The 23,161-nt window shown below is 42.9% G+C and overlaps 1 protein-coding gene across 1 annotated transcript; it reads right to left on the reverse strand.

Annotated features, from left to right (window-relative positions):
* Nucleotides 1–7,408: 7,408 nt before the first annotated feature.
* LOC115807180 (pikachurin-like) lies at nt 7,409–22,798 on the reverse strand. Its single transcript, XM_030768053.1, has 23 exons — nt 22,714–22,798; nt 21,343–21,452; nt 19,394–19,480; nt 18,911–19,028; nt 18,586–18,721; nt 16,415–16,581; nt 16,098–16,210; nt 15,452–15,878; nt 14,474–14,574; nt 14,281–14,381; nt 13,821–13,965; nt 13,300–13,489; nt 11,921–12,046; nt 11,539–11,782; nt 10,364–10,475; nt 10,152–10,268; nt 9,686–9,866; nt 9,518–9,541; nt 9,235–9,313; nt 8,505–8,648; nt 8,245–8,328; nt 7,864–7,967; nt 7,409–7,560 (listed from the first exon to the last, which is right to left on the reverse strand). The coding sequence occupies exons 1-23, from the start codon at nt 22,796–22,798 to the stop codon at nt 7,409–7,411; spliced, it is 3,147 nt and encodes a 1,048-aa protein (XP_030623913.1).
* Between the last annotated feature and the right edge of the window lie 363 nt (nt 22,799–23,161).

The raw sequence follows: 23,161 nt of genomic DNA on the forward strand, positions 1-23,161 counted from the left end.
CTTCAGCCTTTTGTCCTTGGTCCGGTGAAGTATGCAACCCAGAGAGAGAGACCTCCTCCAGATTCCCAACGAGGATCAAATCCGTGCTCTTCTCATTCGCCGAGAGCTGGACGGGCGAAAGCGATCCAAACTCTTTGAGAGAGAGAGAGAGAGAGAGAGAGAGAGAGTGAGAGAGAGTGAGGGAGAGAGAGAGAGAGAGAGAGAGTGAGTGAGAAAGAGTGAGGGAGAGAGAGAGCGAGAGAGAGAGAGAGAGAGAGAGAGAGCGAGAGAGTGAGAGAGCACGAACAGAGGAACTCCTGCGGAGAAGCGCACGCCCGTCGCTGAGAGGAGAGCCTTCTGTGGGGCCGCTGTGGTTTAGGAGTCTGGGCATGAGCTGCTGGAGGCTTTAGTGCAGGTTGGGTGTGAGAGGAGAACTGTGGCTGATGCTTCAGCTCTCTCTGCGCCGGTCAGCTCTGCAGTGATCCCAGCTCGCCCCTGACTCTCACTGATAGCACAAAGCACAAATTCCTTTATCGCTCTGCCGGTAGCGGTCTGAAGTGAGAAAAATTAACGAGACTTGACAGTGCATTCAGCCCCATAAGGAAAAGAAGAAGAAGAAGAAGAAGAAGAAGAAGAAGAAAAAAAAACACTCGCGCGCAGAAATAATACACAGGTAATGAGGATAAACTGTAAACATGCATCTGGGGATAAATGAAACATGAAAAAAGAAAGAAAAAAAAACAACAACTCATGCATGAGGAAACACGTTAGGTCACATTAGTTGTGCTTTTACCGCATAGAGTAACATGTTGCCGACTGAAAATAAAGGGATGTTTTTCTTTTTCTTATAAACTCACTGACTCACACCTTCAATGCTTCAGGGAAAGGTCAGAGGTCAAAGGAAAAATAATAAGGTGGTCATTTATGATGTCAAGACCAATACACTGGAAATTCAATATGCATCCATGTGCCCTGACTTATAGCACATTGCCGATTGTTCACATTTTATCAAGGTCATCCACAGGGGGGAATGTGAAGAGAGAACATGAAATTGATTGTAAAATACAATAACACAATACAACAACAATACAATAGATAGATAGATTGATAGACAGACAGACAGACAGATAGATAGATAGATAGATAGATAGATAGATAGATAGATAGATAGATAGATAGATAGATAGATAGATAGATAGATAGATAGATAGATGGACACATGACTAGAAAATAGATTATCAGTTCAAAACAAAAACCTGGCAGTCTACTTGCATCTGTATCTGAACATGCCTGTGTAGAATTGGCAATCAATTTCTTGCCCTACATTTCACTTGCTTTTATCACTTGCTCAGATTTCCTGAAGCGTACAATGGGACCTTTTATTCTTCACAGGTCTACGCACACAAACACAGCCACGGCCTCTCACATCGACAAAAAAAAAAAAAAATCTTTCCATATTATATACTGCTTAACTGATCCCATTTTATTTCAACATTTTGTAAATCAATTATTATGGAAATCTCTTGGGTTTGTAAAATGAAATCTTTTGAAAGGATTGATTTGTGTATCCAAAGAGTAGCAGAGCAATTGACAGTTCACACCCTGCTGATATGACGGAGCCTTTATGCATTCGACCTAATCCACAAACAGATTCCTTTTAAAAATTTCTTCTATTGTGGGCCACGATTTATTACTGTTTTTAGTTATATTTTGAAATATCATAAGAAGGCTATGTCGGTCTACAACTTTTTTATGTGGACAGGGCAATGTTTGTTTGTGAACGAACTGCCAATAACTGATATTTATTCAGCGTTTACATGGCCAATTTACTATTATTAAAAGTTTTTTGTTTGACTGTAGTGACTTTTTGTTCTAATATTATATGTGGAGACAGCCATGCGTCCTGTGTTCTTTGTGTTCCTGGCAAAAGCAGTATCTTCTCTCTCTTTTTTTTTTTTTTTTCCCCAAGGCTTTACACACTTCATTTGTGAGTGCTGATGAATCAAATTAATTAGATTCCGGAGAATTCTACTTGCATATGCTCTTCGCCCTTCTACAGGTATGAATCGTGTCACACACTCTCCGTCATTTCTTAACGCGTTCAACGTATTGAAACCCCGCGACAAACGGAGAGAACAAAGACCCGCCAGGAGTGTGAATGAGGAGGGTTGATATCAGCAAAACGTGTTAAAATGCAGGCTCAGTAGCACTACCTCATCTCTGTAATTCCTGTTATAGATTTCTGTGTAAGTGTTTCAGTTTTTTGCAATGGGTCAGTGCATAGCTAGGGAGCACAGGCAATTGATTGATGCCATAATGAACACATGTTTTTAATTAGGCTGGTGTAACTGCCATTGACAGATGCTACAAAAGCCTGCAGGATGCGTGTGTGTGTGTGTGCATGTGTGTGTGCGTGTGTGTGTGTGTGTGTGTGTGTACGTACTGTGACCATGCTGTGGAATAGCTTCAATCAGTAACGTGACATACTGCCATCCACTGCTAAACACTGTGAATGAAATTTGTGCTGAGAAGTGATGGTAAACGTGTGTAGCTTGTCGCATCCCGTCTCCCCTCATGTAATAAAATGGTACTGCAGTGGTAGACTGGTACAAATGTGAAGTTCTTGATATTTGTATGAGTAAATCCAAATACGTCTCTTGGTAATTTGTGATATCTGTTCTCTGCTGTCTTTTAGCTGTCTGGGTAATGGGACCGCAGACTGGGGTGGACCCTGCTGAGAATCAGAGGACATTCACCCACATGTGAGGCCGATCTATCCCCCCATTGATCAGTAGGGTTGACTTGGCTGATCTGGCTGGCTAAGCGGGTGTCCCCCTTCCTCCCTCACTGCTGCGGCTCCCATGTAGGCAGCTCAGTGGTTAGTGCTGCTGCCTCACAGTCAGAGGGTCCTGGGTTCGAATCCCAGCTGTCCCAGGTGCCCTTTCTGTGTGGAGTTTACATGTTCTCTTTGTGTTTGCGTGGGTTTCTGCCGGGTGCTCCAGTTTCCTCCCACCATCAAATGCTACTAATACTACTGACCGAAGAACTAGAGATGGTTCCAGGGGGCCGCGCTGCGGCTGCCCACTGCTCTTAGTTAGTGTGTGTGCTTACTGCTCCCTGCTGCTAGTGTGTATGTATAGGATGGGTCAAATACAGACGATTTCCCCACAGGTATCAGTAAAAGTACTTCTTCTTCTTCTTATTCCTCTTCAAAATATCAGTTCTCTGTCTTCAGACTTTATTCAAATGTGTATAAAGTTGTTCTACAAAGAAGTGTCCACGTGTGCGTGTTCCCCCATACTGTCTGTGGGTCCATGTGTGTGTGCACACGCGTTAATGTGCGTGTGCCTGCAAGTCCCTCTCATACTCTGTGTGTGTGTGTGTGTGTGCACATGTGTATGTGTGTGGACGTGCATGTTTGTATGTGTGTTTGTGTGCTTTGAGGGTTAGATAGGCGGGGAGGTGCCCAAATTGAACGTAAAAGAAGTCCGGCTGGGGGTGGGGGGGGGGGGGGGGGGGATCATGCAGAAGGCAACATGAGCAGGTTAAGGGCCACATTAAATAATGACTACATGGCTAAGGCCTCAGTGTGGATATGAACCGCTACCATGCAGTATATGAGGATTACACTGGATTTAGCTTGTCCTTATGACTGCCACACATGCACGCACACACACACACACCCATAATCACACACACAGTATGGAGGAACCTGCTCACTGCTGAGGAGGAGAAAACAGCGAGTGGATCAAACATAAGCAGGAGCAATGGGGAGAAGGGAGTCACACATGGGTTTAACACCATCAAAATGAGATGTGCAGAGTATACAAGTATAAAAGCATAAAAGTATGAATATGCAAGATTTTGAAGATGTCAGCCGTAAAAAAAAAACAACCTAAACCGCTGTAGGAGTCAGTTGGTGAAACAGTGGACATGAGTTAAAAGGAGGAGATTGAAGGAGAACAGAGGTCAGTCTCAGGGGGCATGGGAGAGGAGGAGAGCCAACACAAGGAGGAGAGATAGGGCTTATCTCGCGCTGGGAGAAAGACGCGGCTGGAAAGGAAGAGGAAGGTTTGAAAGCACAAAGTCAAGAGGCCAGAGAATAAATGAGCTCCTGTCTGACGAAACATCCGCCTTTCGGAACAGCAGGCGAAAAAATTGTGGAGGAGACGAGGAGAAGGCAAATAACAAAGCAGTTTTGACCACAACTACAGAAAGAGACAGAGACACACACACACACACACAACACAACACACACCAGCGCATGACGTTAGACAGCAGAATGGCTGTTCATGTAGCACACACCAAACCAACTGTATTCAAGTCTCTCCAGTCTCTCTCTCTCTCTCTCACACACACACACACACACACACATGCCAGAGCTAACCTTAAAACGCATGATCCATTAGCAAATGTCCCCAAAGACAGAAAGTGCTCCATTTTTAGGATATTTCAATCCAACATATTTTATAGAATGAAAAGAGGCATTGGACCAAAAAGCAAAAACAAAGCATTTTATGGTTGAAACAACATCGTAAAGATAATACATCTGAAAAACAACAACAGCAACAACAACAAAACGTGTTGATTTTTTGCTCACTTTATTCATTCCCCTCCTCCGAAAATAAAGCGTAAATTAACACATTACACATGTTGCATTATGTAAATTTAGCCTCACGCGTTGTTGTTATTACCTGCGCCAGCAACCTGTACCATCTGTTTGTGTTCATATCAAGGTTAAGTGCCCTTTTTTAACGGTTGGCACTGGTTGGTGTTTGAGAGAGGTGCCACAGGCAAGCAGAGAGTCAATAAAGAAACATCAGACGCCACCAGCACCTCAGCTCAAACACTAAGATCATGCGTGTCAGGGCCATGACTCTACAGTATCACACACATTCCACTCGTCATTCAGGTCTCTTACACACGCACACGCACACGCACACACCCCTCGAAACATGATTTTTAATTACTTTGAATTGGATCACAATATTTCCTTGAGCATCTTTGCTTCTTTTTCTTCTCTCTCTCTCTCTCTCTCTCGCTCCCTCTTTCTCTCTCTCAGTCTAATTCTGGGGCTGTTGACAGACAAAGCCAGCAGGTACAGACTAGACAACATGGCATCTCACAGCCCTGTAAGCAAAATAGACTGTCTCCATCAATTTGGCCCTGATAATTAATAAGGACATAGCAGAAGTGGTCAGTCAGCAGTCAAGAAAAACATGTAAGAACGTTGATTGGCCAGTCGAAATTGCTCCCAGTGCAATCACAAAGAGATATTAATGAACTCCATGTGATCAGAATCGAAGTTACAGAAATATGGTAAGTAATGAAGTCATCGTGTTAACATTACTCAAATGACATTTTGTATCGCTCACATAGATTCTGTAAGGAAATTTTACACACAGTATCACATAACTTTCAAAATAAGTGTCAGCTGCTGAATGCCTTTTTACTTCACAAGAGCCTCAAGTGTGGGGTTGGAAGAGCTTAAATGGGCAGTCCACAAAAATGACTGTATTTTATTGATTTTTTGCTGAGACCAGGAGATCAGTCAACCCATTGATCAACCCATCACATCTTTCTATTGTCTTTTCTGCATTATCAGTCCTCTCCTTCACTTTGGGTGTAATACATACACACACACACACACGCACGCGCACACGCTTACGCACACACACACACACACACACATTTATAGATATACAGACACAAGGAATCTTCCCAGGCAAATAAAAATATTCATCACACAAAATGTTTGACTTTTTTCCACATAAGAAAAAATTCTTATATTGATGAATTGCTCAGTGAAGAGTAATGCTAACTAGAATCTTCCACTAAGGCAAAATTAACAAAAAGGAGAAATATTTTTCAGTTGGAAAAAAAATCATTTTTCTCAAACTAGAACTCTTCTGTTATTTGAACTAGTAAAAAGTTAATTGTTTTTATGTATTCATGACAATACTCCATATATTGTCACATGTCACATTTTTGCCATGTTGGAATCATGTGATAATTATGCTGTCTAAGACTTCATTATGTCATCTTTGAAAATTCTTCATTTAAGGCAAGAAACACAACAGATTCCCTAACAAGTTATTAGAATAAAATAATATTAACAACCATTTCATACTATTCTAAATATTATATCTTATTGAAAGTGTCTTTTATTAAAATGTGAGATTTGAGATACAGCAGCTCATACGGAAATAGCCTTTTTTTTATAGGTGAATATCACAACACAATAACAAAACAAAGAGGAGTTTGGGGCTTCAAGGCTCCTGTGTGGATTGACTATCTGCTCTGCCTTTTTTTTTGCCAAGTGTTTTATAAGCATTCATATCATACAGCTCGAGAGAGAGGTTATGATGGCTGATGGCTATTACTGTTTCAGACAAATAAAACCAAAGTAATGAAAAGAGACAGAGTATCTTCTTCCAACATCTACCATTCGGTAAACCGAACGAAGTGACGGTTTCGTTTCATTTCGCTTCGGGGGCCCTCAGGAACTTCAACCTCATCAACTTCAAAACGACAGCATTGAGAATATGAATATAAAACCTCAAGATCTGCCTGTTGTTAAAAACAAATAATTAAATACTGATTTAAGAAGATAAAAAAAAATCCTTTTTCTTTGGAGGGAAAGAGAAGAAGAATCTTGTGGGTACAAGGGCGCCCAGGATTACTCTCCCAGTGAGATGCTAAAGAGTGATGTAATTGTCTGTCATGAAACGGGCCGGGTATAGTGGAGGTGGATGAGAACAGGTCCACAGTGTGCTGAACAGACAGGTATAGTGGAGGTGGATGAGAACAGGTCCACAGTGCGCTGAACAGACAGGTATAGTGGAGGTGGATGAGAACAGGCCCACAGTGTGCTGAACAGACAGGTATAGTGGAGGTGGATGAGAACAGGTCCACAATGCGCTGAACAGACAGGTACAGTGGAGGTGGATGAGAACAGGTCCACAGTGCGCTGAACAGACAGGTATAGTGGAGGTGGATGAGAACAGGCCCACAGTGCGCTGAACAGACAGGCATAGTGGAGGTGGATGAGAACAGGCCCACAGTGCGCTGAACAGACAGGTATAGTGGAGGTGGATGAGAACAGGCCCACAGTGCGCTGAACAGACAGGTATAGTGGAGGTGGATGAGAACAGGTCCACAGTGTGCTGAACAGACAGGTATAGTGGAGGTGGATGAGAACAGGTCCACAGTGTGCTGAACAGACAGGTATAGTGGAGGTGGATGAGAACAGGTCCACAGTGCGCTGAACAGACAGGTATAGTGGAGGTGGATGAGAACAGGTCCACAGTGTGCTGAACAGACAGGTATAGTGGAGGTGGATGAGAACAGGTCCACAGTGCGCTGAACAGACAGGTATAGTGGAGGTGGATGAGAACAGGTCCACAGTGTGTTGAACAGACAGCTGTTTTCAGCTGAGACATGTGTCTATGTTCCTGCCATCTGACGCCTGCTCTACCAGGCTTACATGATAGTTAGTGGAAAGAGTTAAATGGGAAATGCAGCCAACCAGGCCACGTGTGTGCCATCCACTGGAGTGAAGTGATATCTCCTTCAGTCCACCTGAGGAACACAGACATGGTTTGTCATCGTCATCATCATCATCGTCATCATCATCATCGTCGTCATCATCATCACCATCATCATTATCATCACCATCATTATCATTATCATCATTTTCATCATCATCTTCTTCATCATCTTCATCATCACCATCATCATCATCATTATCATCACCATCATTATCATTATCATCATCTTCATCATCATCATTGTCATCATCTTCATCATCATCATCATCACAATCATCATCTTCATCATCATCATCATTTTCAGATCACCAGCGTCATCACCATAAAAACTCACCAATGTAGAGGAATCCACTAGTGTTGAGTTGTCTCATTTTCCCAGGCGATTTTCCCACAACGCTGTCAGAGTCGTCTACCGTCAACCTGCCCGTCTGCCCATCTCTGGGTGTTAGTTACACATTATAATAATTATTACGACATACTCACTATCCAGTTTTATAACCAACAGTTACATCAACAAAACTTTTTTTTTAAAGAAAAGGTGCCTGTCTTTATTCTTTTTTCAAAAGAATTTTGCCCCAAAACTGATCTTGTTTATCAATAAGTAACTGTATTCATAATAATAGCGATCTTGTTTATCAGTAAGTAACTGTAATGACAGTAAGAGTGCAGTGAGACAGTTTACTGAAAGAAGAATTTTTGTAAATGGTCCAGCCACCTGAGTGCTTTCAACCAGTGCCACCTGCCATCACTGAAAGATCCATTCATTTTCAGCACGACTGGCCCACTGCCCAGGTTAAAACTGGTGAAGAAAGAGACAATGAGTGAAAAACTCCCCCCCCACACACACACACACGTGCACTCACACGCACATACACACACAAATACATAAGCATATGTGCATTCCCAGGCAAAATTACACAGGATGTGCAAACACAGGAATACTTCAATAGCTGGAGACAGTGGATCATCAAGTACCTGAAGAGAAGAGCTCCATCTTTTAAGGCCAGAGATATGAAGTCAGTGTTGGGTAGCAGGGGGCTGTCACCTCGCCATAGCAACAGGCCATCCAAAGCTGTGCTCCGGAAACGCATTAGCACATGTGTCCTGGAACCTGACACTCTACAAGAAGACAGAGAAATTAATTTATACAACAGTTACAACATGATTTCACACGCTGTCACCTGGCTGGCTCACACAATGTCTGCCTGGCTCACACAACACACACACACACACACAGCTACACACACACACCCTCACAACTACACAAATATAGACAGACAAAACACACACACACTGCCACCATTGGCACCCTGCTGACAGACAGATGGACTACAGATAGGCCAATAATTTGGTGTAATTTAGTGTGGAAGAGGCTCATTCTTCTCCTCTGTATTGTACTGCTGTTTACAGTCCAGAAGAGGCCCAGACTCACATTAACCTTTCTGTAAAGTTTCTTACTGTTTCATAACATTCCCAAACCTTACAGAGTGCTGCATCACCATCTGTGACTGACAGCAGCTCAGCTTCAATTACAATTTACAAAAAATATATTTATTTTAACCACAATAAGTATATAACAGCCTCCTTAATTACAGTGAGGCTTTCTAAGATGTCCCTGTCACTTATGTTAATATTTCGTATTTTTCCACAAAGTTTTAACATTGCTGTGAGTTCACCTGAGTAATGGCGCCCGGTGAAATCGTACCTGTGTAAGACCTCTCTGGTGTCATAGGTGAGGTAGCTCCGGCCGGTAAAGCGAGGGATTTCTACCGTCTCTGTCACCACTGCAGAAAACAGGTCAAAAACCTGCAGTTAGTCTAAATGGCCACTAGGTGCCGCCTATGACAAAGAGACAAGAGGAGCTGAAACCACAGACAAGACTACAGACAGAAACTGCCAATGGGAACATGAATGTTGCACATAACACATAATACAAAAAAAAAATCACTGTTTTTCCAAAGCGGAGATTTTTTGACAAAGCCACTTACTGTGCATGCATTCATTCCCACACACTAGAGACCAGACCAGCAGCAGAAAGCAGGGGGGGGAGACAGGTATAGAAGAAAATGAGCTGATATCGTACTTGCACATGCAACGTAAAAGGGAAGTTGTCTTAATCGATATGCACACCGAATCGATAAACATTCGTGTTTTACCATGTTGGCAGTATTTGCCCTTATAACCTAGCGGGCAGTCACAATCGTAACGATCCCGCTTAGGTTGGCACAGCCCAGAGTTGGCGCACGGACTGTGTACACACGGATGCTCCGCGTTTTCCACGTTCACGCCCTTTAAGGAGCCCGTCGTCAGCGGAACGACGCGACCGTTCAAAAGCACCTGAGGAGAAGGGACACAAGGGAAAAGAGGGGGCAAGATCTCACTGTTTTGAAGCATTTTAATCGCTGGGTCCCGTTCCAGTTCACTTCAGTGCTCCCTTATGTCTTTCCTCCCTCAATTCACAGGAGAAACAGCAGTTTTGGTGAGGTCTTTACTAGCCTTTAATATAAAGTCTGTTTAGTATTGCTTCAGCTTCAGCACCCAAGAGTATTGGGACGGGCCCCAGTCTCTGTTTGTTTATTAGAGTAATTACTATGATGTCTTACACTTTTGTATATTTTGTACCTTCTGAATGCTCCCAGTGAAGGGAACCTTGACTGAGGCAGCGTTTTTGGTGTGGGTGAAGTCTGGCACTCCTCCAAAATAAAGGGGTGAAGTGCACTTGACCTGTGTGAAGGCACCCTGGAAGATATGAGCGTATGTAAGCCGCGCGTGACTAGAGTTTCCTACAGACTCAAAGCACAGTGACTCCTGATCCAGAGTGTCCACTACAGTACCTCTGTCATTCCCTCCACAGGCACCTGGTTGTCCAGCTCCAGAATACCACGCCTGGCTGTTCTAGATGCCCGCACCTCATGCCATCTGTACAGGCTCACAGGCTCCTCACTCCTGGACAGGTGAACAAGGGCCACATGTATTCATTGTAGGCATAGTTTAGAAGTTTTTTTTTTTTTTTTTTTTTTACCAGTGCTCCATATCATATCAGACACTACACAGTACATATCAGACGCTGTGAAGTGCTGAATTCCTTTTCTTATGCTTAAAATGCAAATTCAGTGATCAAAAATGAGTAAAGTAATATCGTTTAAGTCAGTGGTTCCCAGGTCCAGTCCTGAGGATCATCAAAACAGCACGTTTCTGCTCTAGCCTCGTTCTTCTCAAACTATGATGTCCACGACGAGGAAACTGCCAGTCCGCAGGGCTCTGCTGCTGCACCAGTCAAATTATGCTCGGTGCTTCTGTCACTCGCCAGGTGAAAATAACAGTTTAACAGTTTAATCAAGATTCTAGAATGTTAAGCAAGTTCTCGCCAGGTGGGAACACCTAACATTCTAGAGTCTTGAATAAAATGTTACTATTTTCAAAACAGGAAGTTCAGTCAAGGGGGTGGGGACCTGGCAGTTTTCCCGAGGCCAACTGGTGCCAATCCGCGGCCCACAGTTTGAAAAATGCTCTAGCCCATCATTATCACACCTAATTAAACTTATCTACTTTATTAACCCTTTGGCTCCTAGAATTAAATACGCTCTGGGTAGTCCTTACCTGAAATGCGTTGTCTAGTGCAGTGTTTCTCAATTCTGCTCCTGGGGGACCCCTACTCTACATATGTTCCATCTATCCTTGCTCTGAACACCTGATTAGTGTGATTAACATGCTCTTGATTAAATCAGGTGTGCTCAGCTAATCCAAAGTGCCACTGATGAGTTCAGCCAGGTAGATAGAGCAGGGAAAGATGGAAAATGTGCAGAACAGGGGTCCCCCGGGAGCAGGATTGAGAAAAACTGGGTCTAGTGTGTAGCCGAGACTCAACAAACACTGTGGTGACACAGGATGTGTGATACCATCTTTTGCCCACTGGGTGGCACCATGAGATTTGATAAAATCATCCCACCTCAGCAAACCTATTAGAATCTTACTGTTAAGAGTTTGCTTTCTCTGAATGAAGACACACCTGATGACAGTGCTTCCGGACCCACAGTCAAAGCGGTACTCCACATGACCATCCATCAGAGTGACTGACAGGAAGTCCCTGCTTTGAGAGTCTTCACAGTAAAGCAAGGTGCCCTCGGGGGAAATGGGGCGAAAAGTGATCTCAAACTCCATAAATGACAAGTAATGTCGGGAAGACTGTGGCCAGGGGGCGCTCGCGTAAGACAAAAGACTTTTACTGAAGTGAGGGAGGAAGAGCGAGAAGCCTAGAGGAAAAAAAAAAAAACAGTGAAATAATAGATTTCTTATCTGAGCCGTAGAAAATGTATGTTCTGGATAACTGATGAAATTAAGAAAATACCTAAAAGGTGTTTTTTTTTTAATAATACAAAGAGCCCACTTACTCTCTCCACACTTTGGTCCCCTGTAGCCCAGCGGGCACAGGCATATGTACCCGTCTGCTCGGTTGGCGAAGCAAGATCCTCCGTTCTCACAGCTGACCTCTGCACAAACCCCATCGCTGCACTCACCTGCCAGGTACAAATATATCCAAATATACCCAGATATACCCAAATATACCCAGATATACCCACTCTCTCATCGATCAGCTCAACGTTCTTCATTAAGTCTCCCTTAATTACACTTCATTCCACAGAAATGCTGAGGACAGCTTGCCATAGTAACGGCGAATTCTTCCAGAAAAAAGGCTATAGTAGAGCGTATGGGACCACAGAGAGAGGCGGGGGGGGGGGGGGGGGGGGGGGGGGGGGTCTAGTGTGTGAAAGTCTCTCTCCCTAACAACACTAGAGAGCTGGTTGTCACCTCATTCAAACCATGTTTCTCCTCACAAACAGGCATACAAACCTCTATATGAAACCTTCAGGGTTTCTTCACCAATATACAGAAAGCACGACAATGTGAATGACTACCTCACATTTTTCAGATGTAAATTCAGCTCCAGTCTGAAATACTGAGCAACAGCCCTGGGTTATTATCACTGTGTTTCTAGAGGGTTTTTTTTTTTTTGAAAATTACCATATACACATGACATCATAAATCAGAGCTCTGTCTGACAGCAAAGAAAATTATCTTCAAGACATATTCCAGCTCTGATTTTTGTTTTCCCTTTACCTTATTTCACCCAGAGTCCCTCTCCTTTTTAAGGGTCCTGTCAGGACATTGCGCGGGCGGTGGGGATTAGCGCACATGTGTAATATCCTCTGATGCATGCAAAGTCGGCCACTGCTCCTACTCACCTGCCAGTGTACAAACATCTCCAGAGGAACATAGGAACAAATGCTCTTTCCCTACATCAGAGGGTTCCCAACCTTTTTTCTTCAGCTCAACCCCCTCAATCCACATTTCTTTTTTTTTTTTTTTTTTTACCTCAAGTACCCCTCTGAGATTTAATGAAGTGAATTTAATTTGACTTTGACGTTTCCATCACAATTTCATTAAACCAACAGACCCTTAGGGGAGGTCGTGAACTCCTGGTTCAAAACCGCCCCCCCCGCCTTGGATTCACCTGCAACCCTGCACATTCTCCAGTGATGCAAGGACGCTGTTTCACTGACCTTCCCAGAACCCTCCCACTGGTAACCCTGGCTTTCAGACGTGTGACCTCAGTGTAATTTACTTCTGTTCCACCCTCCAGCACCACACCTCCTAGACACACCTCACACAAGGATCTCTAAATCAGAGCAGTATGGGTAAGTTAGCCTACAGATGGCAGAGGTCAGAGGTCAAAGGTGCCAGCACGAATTCCACGACTTGCTCCACTCACCTATGTCTGCTCCGCTCAGGGCACGACCCGCTGGCCACGACCTCATGTCAATCGTCCTGTCGTTGACAATAAAGGTTTGAATGCAACCACGGAAACCGCGGTTGGTCCCGGCTGCCTTGGCCAGCCAATAAGCATTCGGCGAGCCACCCACGTAGAGTGGAGTGCGAAAGGTGATCTTGCTGTAGTGACCCTGCAGTTAAGGAGACCAGGAAGAGGAAATAACTCAGCATTGTGTGACATTTTCTGCTAAAATTCCACAGGAATAGCAAAACGTTGTGTTAAAACGATTAGTCACTGAAACTGAGACGGCTGGGAGTATTATGTTTAACTGGCCTGTCATTTCCTAAATATATTACACCATGATCATATGAACTGGCAAACATTCAGAGTTAACTTTCTTCAGAGTTACTAAAAAACAAAACATTGTCCCATGCTCTGTGGTTTATAAAAAAAAAAAAAAAAAAAAAAGTGGTTACACCAGATGGACTCAAGCACTCATGCTGTAGCAAAGGAATTCTCACCTGGGAGCGGCCAGTAACTGGAGTGTTGTTATCTAATCTCAGCCAGCCACTCAGGCCTTCCCTGGACACAGTGACCCTGTGCCATCGACCCAATGTTATCCGACTGACACTCACTATCTGTGCTGGCCCAGTGCCACAGTTATACCTACACACACAAAGAGAGCTGATCAGGAAAGAGCTCTTGCCTTCCATACAGCATCAGCCAGTGTCTTACAAACATCAGCGGTATATGTGATGACATGCTCACTCACCAAATGACGTACCAAATGACTTATCAAATGACATAACCTAAGTAATGAAATCTGTGGATACCGTTAGCTATTTTGTGTAACCCTTGTTTACTTTTTTACATTCTTCTTCTGGGGTCTCTCTCTCTCTCTCTCTCTCTCCCCTTCTCTCTCCCCCTCTCTCTCTCTCCTAGCTTTATTATAAGATAGAGGTTACATTAGGTTACACCCACCTGAAGTGGAGTCGGCCACGTATGAGTGCCAGAGAGGCAAAGTCCCCTTCTCCGTGTTCATTCTCCCCACAGTACAGCAGAAGCCCGTCCTCAGCGTCTGCCTGCGGACACAGAGAATCCGAATGAATCCGAACGGCTACACAAGCACGCTGACGAGAGGGGAAAGCCCCACTGAACTGGTTCAGCTCCTTACCTTGAACTCAAGCATGATCTCAAAGGAGTGGTAGGAGTTTTTGAGAGGTTCAAACGCCAAGTGGGAATAGCCATGGAGTTTCGGAAACCGCACGGTCACAACTAGAGAGAAAAGAGAGATCATCAGTTCTCCAAATGAATACTACAGCGTTGACCTCCTCATTCATTCAATATTATGAAATTTTACCTCTAAAAATGACATCTGTCTGTTTCATGTTTTCATAAAATTCTATGCTTGAAAGAATACTGAAAAATGGGATAAAGTGAAAGTCAGTCATTAAAGGACACAAAATAAATCAACTGTCAAAGGATACGTCTACTGGGAGCAGAATGATCAAAGTTTGCTGCAAGCAGAATCAAGGGAATTGGATTAGGAAAAAAATGCAATAACTGAAGAGAGAGAGGGAGAGAGAGAGAGAGAGAGAGAGAGAGAAATAGAGAGAGAGAGAGAGAGACAATAAAGGTCTCAGAGTAAATCGTTTTTTGTTGTTTTTTTTTCTTTTTTTTTCTTTTTTGCAGTCTCCCTGATTCTCTGTTTAGCTGCTAAAGGGAAGGTCATTGTTTCCGTCATTGAGCAGTGTGTGAAAACTGATGAGTAAGTAAACCATTCCCCTCCACGGATCCCCACCCTTCGTAATGCCTCCCACCAGCGCTGAGACACGTGTGATCGCCCTCTGACTGGCCAACAGGGAGGAATGGGATAACGCTTATGCCCACCTCTAATACCCTCCAGCTACCCGATGACACGACTCTGCGCATTCAGCTATTTCACTCGCGGTTCCTAAACGCGCTCCCAGACGCGGATTTTGAACTTTCACAAAGCACGCTGGCAGTTCCGTCCGTAAAATCCCACTTTCACGTGAAAATCAAAGGACCCTCATCAAAGGACATCGAACGCCTCCACTGAGAAATCACAAATAAGACGTATCCCAAACTTCAAGGACGTTCAAGGACATGAACGCGTGCGCAGCTCACTCACCGTCAGAGCAGGCGTCTCCGCCCCTGCCCAGGGCGCAGTGGCAGCGGGACCCTCCGCTGCCATAGTCGTCAATGCAAATACTGTTGGGCGGACACACTGCGTCCTCGCACGGCAGGTCGTACAGCTGTCGGACCGAACCCCTCCACTGAGTCACTGGCCTGCTAGGGCCCACTGAGGCAGAGGAAGGCACGGCGAAGACTGCTGCTGACGAGGACGGGGTGACAGAGGGAGGCGTTTCGGATGTGCCGCTGCCGACGGAACCGGGCACGGCGGGCACCGGAACGTCGGGCGCCGTGGCCGGATCCTCCGCGGGGCCACTTGTTCCGCACGAAGCTCCTCCAGCGTCCGTCTGGGAAGCAGGTCGTCCGGTCCAGGATCTCAGCTCTGATTTTCTGGAAACTCCCTCAGTGGCGGGATAATGTTTTGTCTATAAAAACAGTATAAACACATTACGTATGCTGCTAAAAAAGTCATGAGGTCAACTTTAGCCTTCATAGTATTTTCAGGTGTATTTTCGAGATCTCAAAAAAACTGAATTTAACAAAAGAAGCTGTGAAAAAAAGAAGCTACTTTAGCAGTACAAGCTAAAATAACTTTTTATTTTTTTCAGCCTGTTATTTGTGGTTATATATACAAAAAAAATCACCTCTTCTGTGAAGCTGTTAAAATCGAAGTTATCGCCGTTAAGCTCAGCATCAGTCAGCTGGGAGTCTGTGAGATACTGCTGGTCAAAACTTCCACTGCCCATTTCCTGCACCCCTGTACAAATTCAGCAAAGCCAAATGAAGCAAGCCCCCACAGGGAGTCGGGATTCACCTGACTTCAATAATCAGACTTCTCTTTGGTTAACCTCCATTCACAATTCATATCTTCATTTGTTCGTCAATCAATCAACACTCAACAACTACACAGAACACAGACCCATAAAAGACACACGCGCGCACACACGCACAGACCACTCACTGAGGGTCCGAACGGGTCTAGACCTGCTGCTGGGTGGGCTTATTCCATAGGCACTGACAGACCGGACCATAAACTGATACAGCATATCCGGGCTCAGTCCCCTGAGCACGATGGAGCTGGTCTGACCGGGAATCTTCACCGAAGTCCACTCAGTCTCCAGCTCTGGTCTACACACAACAATAAACTCATAAATCAGGTGTATTTCCAGCAAAACAGACAGAGAGAGAGAGACAGTGAAGAGAGAGAGAGAGAGAGAGTGAGTCGTCACTCTCTCTCTCTCTCTCCAAAACAACCAAACCTCTGGCTGAAAAGAAATGTGCTTTTCATTACGTCGCTTTCTCTCTCTCCATTAATCAAGTGTTCCAGTGTTCCGAGCGCTCTCAATGTGAATGCACCTAATGAATCAATATTGACCACCTGAGTTCTGCGAGTCTAGCGTAACCTGCGTTTGTCTGTATCTCCTCAGGAAATTTGTTTTGGTCAGATTTCTGACGGGGATTTTTTTTTCCAAGATTCGTTCGTCCAAGCACATGTGATGCGCGAATGTTTTTGAAGAGAGAATTCAATGCATTCTTAGCATCCTTGGGGGCCACAGAAAATGATTCCTCACACTTTTATGGATGAGAAAGCACGAATAGACCACACTCAATAATAACGCTAGTAATTGCAATTTCAGTTACAGACTGACTCTTAGAAAGTTCCAGAATGCAGATGTTCCTCAGGAGTGGTACACAGGTATTGTGTTGCTGTTAATTAGCAGCTGATCTATATAAGGAAGCTTGCCTATTCATGCCTGAAAGGACACGGTTTGATATGTATTCACAGCAATCAGTCCATGCAGAGAAGAGACGAGTCTGGTTAGCTGACTTGAATTTAAAATGCCCCTCAAAAGAAATTCTCCTCGGTTCACCAAGGCTGAATTGGACAATAACACAAGTCATTGGTTTTTATCTGATCCAAGTGTGTGGTCCCCAACTAATATGAAAATAGATTTGGACATCTGTGCTTAATGTTAAGTGGTAGCTCCCTTGAATGACTCCTCATTTTGCACGATAAAACTATGACTCGAATCTTATATCTTCCTCTGGAGTAAGCCTGACCTGTGATGAGTTCTCCTTCAAAGCTTTTTTCACGGCTGCAAACAAGATGCAGGATGGTTCGAGCGATAATATTGTTTGCAGTAAGTATTCTGAGGTAGGATAAAAGACACAGCTGCTCCATGTCTGTATGAAGACATCAGAGTGAGAAACTAGAAGTGTCTTCATTATCAGCAACAATTTAATTGTATAAATCTCAATAACAACTTCTTTACTTTTCAGTCAATTCCCATTATGAGTCAAATTAAATTAAAGCATGTTCAAACAAGTTGTTAACGTATTCTTATTTGAACTCGATTAATCGTATATAAACAGAGGAAAGTTTTTCGTCTGTATCATCCATCTTAAAGCTAATCAAATACAAGAGAAAGAAAAAAAAAAGAGTCCTTCTATGTTGGGTTTCCACTCCTCTCCTCGACCTGACACGCACATGTGTTTCAAATCAGCGTCCTCGGGGTTAAACAGCGGTCTTTGCTTATTCAAACCTTCCTCTCCTCCTATTCCACACAGTAGTAAAAATTCATATCATAATCAGACCCCAGACCCTCATAAAAACGACACATTTTTAATACAGCTTTCATTATTAATGACGTAGATTAATATGCATCCCAAAATACGCGGGGGTAGAATGTGATAAAAAGCTAAAGTTAATGGGGCGCTGTCAGAGCTAGGTATAGCCTCTGCAGGAGACATTGTTTTGGGCACTGTACCAAGAAATACAGTTCAAAGCAAGTTCTTGTGTTTCTCATTTACGTGTTATTTTTTCGCGAATCATTTTTCTTTTGCCGCTGCAGTTATGCAAAGTCTGCCTTTGAAGCGAGAGACATAAAACTCGATGAGCTCGCCGAAACCAACTGGTAACATCAAATTGTACGTCTAATTAAAACAAAATATGTGGTTGATTTTAATTAATGAACTTAACGTGACTGTTATTAACCACAAAATAATGTTACTGATCGTAAAGACCGCATCAAACAATCTATAAACCACAGTAGGGGATGGGAAAATAAAAAGTTAAAAACATTTCAGAGTATTTGAAATCAAACACTGGACAATAATTCTACGGTGTCGTACCTGATATAAGACAGAAGAAAGTGCTGGACAGGCGCGCTACCCTCGTACAAACCTGGTTCCCAAGTCACAGCTACTTCTGTGTCTGAAACTGTCGTTACCTTAGGCCGTGAGGGAGGCGCGGGGCTTTGGCACTTTTCTGTTTAAGAGGAGCGGAGAAGGATTATTTACCGAGATTATATATAACATTTTTCCCACATAGGCACTTTTGTACGTGTTAATAATAAAACGTTTTAAAAATTAATATCAAATTTTCAAAAAAAAAAAAAAAAATCCACAACTTCTCTGGAATACGTCGTTTCTTCAAAAGTTTGTGAACGGCGCTCACCGTAGGAGAGAGTGCTAACATTGCGTGGCACGCTATGCCTACCCTCCCCTGCCCAGCCATAGGTTCCTATGGTGACATCATACTGAGTGGCCATTCTCAGATTTCCAATCACTGTTGTCTAACAGAATACAGACAGGACAGTTAAGGAGAATACTTTGAACAACCAGTCTGAAGGACACGAAGACAATTACAAAATATGTGCAGAAGACATGCAGTAATAGCAGTAACAGTCATGTTTTAAACTTACAAATTCAGTATGTCCATGTATGTGCACCTGAAAAACAGAGTGTCTATAATTCAAAACATGACTCTAAAACATGGTTTAGCATTGACATTTTTTTTTTATATAAAATATCTGAGAATAAACATGGTTTAACTGGAACACACAGTAGAGACTTACATTGGTTACATTAACCACATACTTTCAACTGTCATAATGCTAAGGATAAAGTTTGTAATGGACAAGCGACACAAAGAACTCACATTAGCTAAAATATCAAGACTAAGAGGGATTTTCAGCACCATGGCTTCCCCTGCTGGATCTCCACTCTTCGTCTCAATATAAGTCACCTAGACACGGGGGGTGGGGGGAGAGAGAGAGAGAGAGAGAGAGAGAGAATAAACAAAAATGAATGCACATCATGTTTTCATATCAAAATGGTTTTGCTACCTTAATTTACTGTACCAAAACAAAGGGCCCTGTATATTGGTACCTAAGCAGGAAAACAGAAAACATTAAACTGACATTGACAGCTAGCAAAGAGCCCATTATTTCATGCACCACCATTGTGTCCCACTTTAATGTAAAGCACTTATATTCACATGCTGTCAGTGCAGAACTGATTTGATTTTCAAAGAACTATTTTGGAAACTTTTTTTTTTTTAAACGAAAGCAACCGAAAGCTTGTTTTCCACTTTACCATGCGATCCACTGATAAAAACATGGCTTGGCTTATTCTGCCAAGTGTAAGAAGTGGTGTGATGCCCTTCAAAACAGAGAACATGCCAAATGGGTCCAAGAGCAACATTCTAGTCAAAGCTCGAGAGATGAGACCAACTGACAAGAGAGAGAGAGAGAGAGCCAGCAAAAGATGCCGACAAGATGAGACCAACAAAACGTCTTGGCTTCAGTCTGGCGAACTATGAACCAAATGCCTGAGGTCAGATGTCTGTGTGAGTTCATCTCTGAAGAATGCAGCCAGTAGCTCATTAGAACTTCATGTAAGCATCTTGGCTGAAATACACTGTGATCATGAACTAATTATATGTGAGTGTTGAACCGTGACAAGATGATGATAAACGACACTTACGACAATACATCCTTTAAAAAAAAAACAAAAAAAAAATAATTACAGAATAAACTTTAATGAAGCGTGGAAATCACTGCGTGAACGTGCACCATCAGTTTAAGGGAAATTTAAAAAAAAAGAGAGACGAAAACAATAGCCGTGATGCATCTTTATTTATTGTTTTTTAATGTAAAAACAAGTAAGGCTGTAACAATACCACGTCTTCAGAGAATATTCTAGATTCATCTGCAATCCCATAAGCATTGGTCCTATTAACAATAAGACAATCTTCCCACAGTCTTGGAAGTGGCTTTGGGCACTCTAATCATCCACTAATTGAATGCGTTTCTTTAAATTGTGAACTTAAAGCATCGGTGTGAATTTCATTTCCTCTCCTCTCTTCTCCAAAGGAAAATACTTTTTTTTTTTTCTTGAAGACTTTTTTTTTTCTTGAAGATGTCATGATCGATAAAACGCAGAGAGAAACAATGTCTCAGCAACTATGCGCTCGTCATAGCAGAGCCTGAGAAAGCAAAACTCGAAAACTACCATGCTGAACACTTTAAGAAGTCGTAATTCGCCACACTGCGCACAACTGTTAAACTTCAAGAACTTCTCCAAGGTTTCGGAAATGTGTAGCAAACATGCATTACAAGCACAAAGCTACACACGGAAGGAAAAAAAAAAGCTAGGAAATTTTGATCTCTATGCTTCTTCTTGTGAGTCCTCTCTGACTTTTCTAAATTACACAAAGCACATTAGTGGGCCCTACATGAGACAACACAGGGGTGGGAAAAAAAGGTTCTCTTGTTCCAAACTGCCAGGCTTAAATGGGAAATGTAATTCAATTTAAATTAGAATTTTGTGGTTAGGCATGAGAAAGGGTACAAGGGCACCATTTACCACAGTTATTTGTGAATTTAAGTCTGTCACGCTTCACCATACCTCTTTGGAGAAAAGAAAAGAAAAGAAAAAAGAAAAGAAAAGAAAAAAACTTGCATCTTTTCTCTGTCTCTTATGCTTCTTTCATCTCTCTCAGAACTGTCACTTTCAAAAAAGTTCTTTTGGTTCTCAGTATGCTATTCAGAGTTTGTTTTTCAGTTGCTTTACTCAGACTGTTTGTCAATAGGACATTTGACTTACCTCGTATCCACTGGCAGTATTTACATGTCGCCATGGTATCCTCCAGGTGACAGCGATAGCTGTGCAGTTCACTGCCTTCAACTCAATATCCAGAGGTGGATTCAGGCGTCCTACCAAGAGAGGTAGGACTATAAGAAAAAACACCATGATTTCTAAAACTAAAGTACAGTTGAAAGACAAAAAAAAAAACAAGCAGAACTCCTTGGAGATAAAACGTGTACATCTTGCGATGAATTAAGCAATCTATAAAATCTGAAATATTGACCATGACATCGCATCGCAGAAATGCCTGATATCAGCCGCTGAAAGAAAAAGGAATGGAGTTGTCTATAAAACGCTAGAGAAGATTGTGTAGTTGTTCGGGGTTGATACATTTCCACTGAGAGACACGTATGGTATCTTTGAACGTCAAAGTACTTTGTGACTGATACGCACCTGCTAGCAGTAGCTACCAGCCTCATTTCAAAGGTGAATGCTTGTTTTGTGTTGCAATAATGACCTTAGGGTAGTCTACACAGTACACACAGATGACCTGCTGTTGCATTACATCACTCACTCCCGCATCCTTTCTCTCAGGCCTGAGTGAAATACAGGGACATGCTATGGAAGCCACTGGCTGGGAACCATACAATGGCAACATTTTAATTCTTCAACATTTTGCTTCAAAACAGCAATAGGCTAGCAAGCCTCTCCTTTTTAGCATAATATTATGATTTCCTCGTGTACAAGAGGTAAGGACCTTACTGTGAACATTAAAAAAGTAGTATCATGCGTATGAAGTCAACAGAAAGATATGAGACTGCCATCTCAAACAGGAACGAGAAAAGTACAGAAAATACTGTGCTGACAAAACCGAGTGGTGTCAGCAAAATACGTTTGATTTGTAATGCTAAGTAAGCCCCAGACATCCTACACAGATATCATAAAAATAACCTTAACTCAGCCTACTGAGGCTCACATTTGCCCCCTGGGTCCACACTTATTTAAATAAAACTTCCCACAATTAACAAACGCAGCACAGGTTTCATGCAGCCCACTCTGAACTAAAGTGCTAACCAGGTGTTGCAACACAGTCTAAAACATGAAGCATGAACTGTAAAATAGGACGGCGGATTTTAAGTGAAGTCTACGTTTAGCTCTTTGGTAAACACACAGCAGTTTAAATACAAACTGAATGATTACATTGATATGACTGATCACCCACATGGTGGCAGCGGGAGAGGGAAAAAATCATTTTTGATCCTGAAAGAGCTCTGAGTTGACATTTTGCAGCTTTCCTTCCATTTGAGTTTCAGAAGTTTAGAGATCACTGATAAAGAGCGTCGAAACTTCTTATTCAACTAAATACGAGCTGTCATGAACTTGACTCACCCAGTCGCTGGTCGCTGCTCCTCGAAACCCCACCAGAAATGTTGCTTACATGTGTCAGCAACGCTAGAATGAGCATCCTCTCCATGTTGTAAAGGAATCCCATTAATAACATGTGTAATATTTATGCTGAATCACAGCTGTCACAGAAGACGGTTTGAATAACAGATCATCTCAATCAGGGCTATATGGTTTGTCAAGACAGCACAAGTCACTTCACCCTCCCAGAACGGATACGTCCCACGCGGAGTTGACACGCTGAGAAGATATATGAGGGGGAGGGGGGGGGGGGGGGCTGTAAGGGAGACGCGAAAACAAAATCGTCGCGAGTGGGGCAAATTACATGACTTAAGTGCTTAATAGGGATACAAAACCGCTTAAGGGGCGGAAAAATCAAATCCACAATCGTTTAATGGCCGTTTTTTTCCATAGTCATCTCGTACCAGGTAAA

This window comes from Chanos chanos, chromosome 3 (genome assembly GCF_902362185.1).
Source record: "Chanos chanos chromosome 3, fChaCha1.1, whole genome shotgun sequence".
Taxonomy (NCBI): Eukaryota; Metazoa; Chordata; class Actinopteri; order Gonorynchiformes; family Chanidae; genus Chanos; species Chanos chanos.

Bases quoted from the DNA above. Each gene is read 5' to 3' on its own strand.
- LOC115807180 (XM_030768053.1), bottom strand. From the start codon at position 22,798: ATGGAGAGGATGCTCATTCTAGCGTTGCTGACACATGTAAGCAACATT. The intron at 15,879-16,097 runs GTGATTTTTTTT...CTGTTTTTATAG, and splicing joins TTAACAGCTTCACAGAAGAG to ACAAAACATTATCCCGCCAC. The intron at 10,476-11,538 runs GTGTGTCTTCAT...TCACCTGTCCAG, and splicing joins TCCGGAAGCACTGTCATCAG to GAGTGAGGAGCCTGTGAGCC.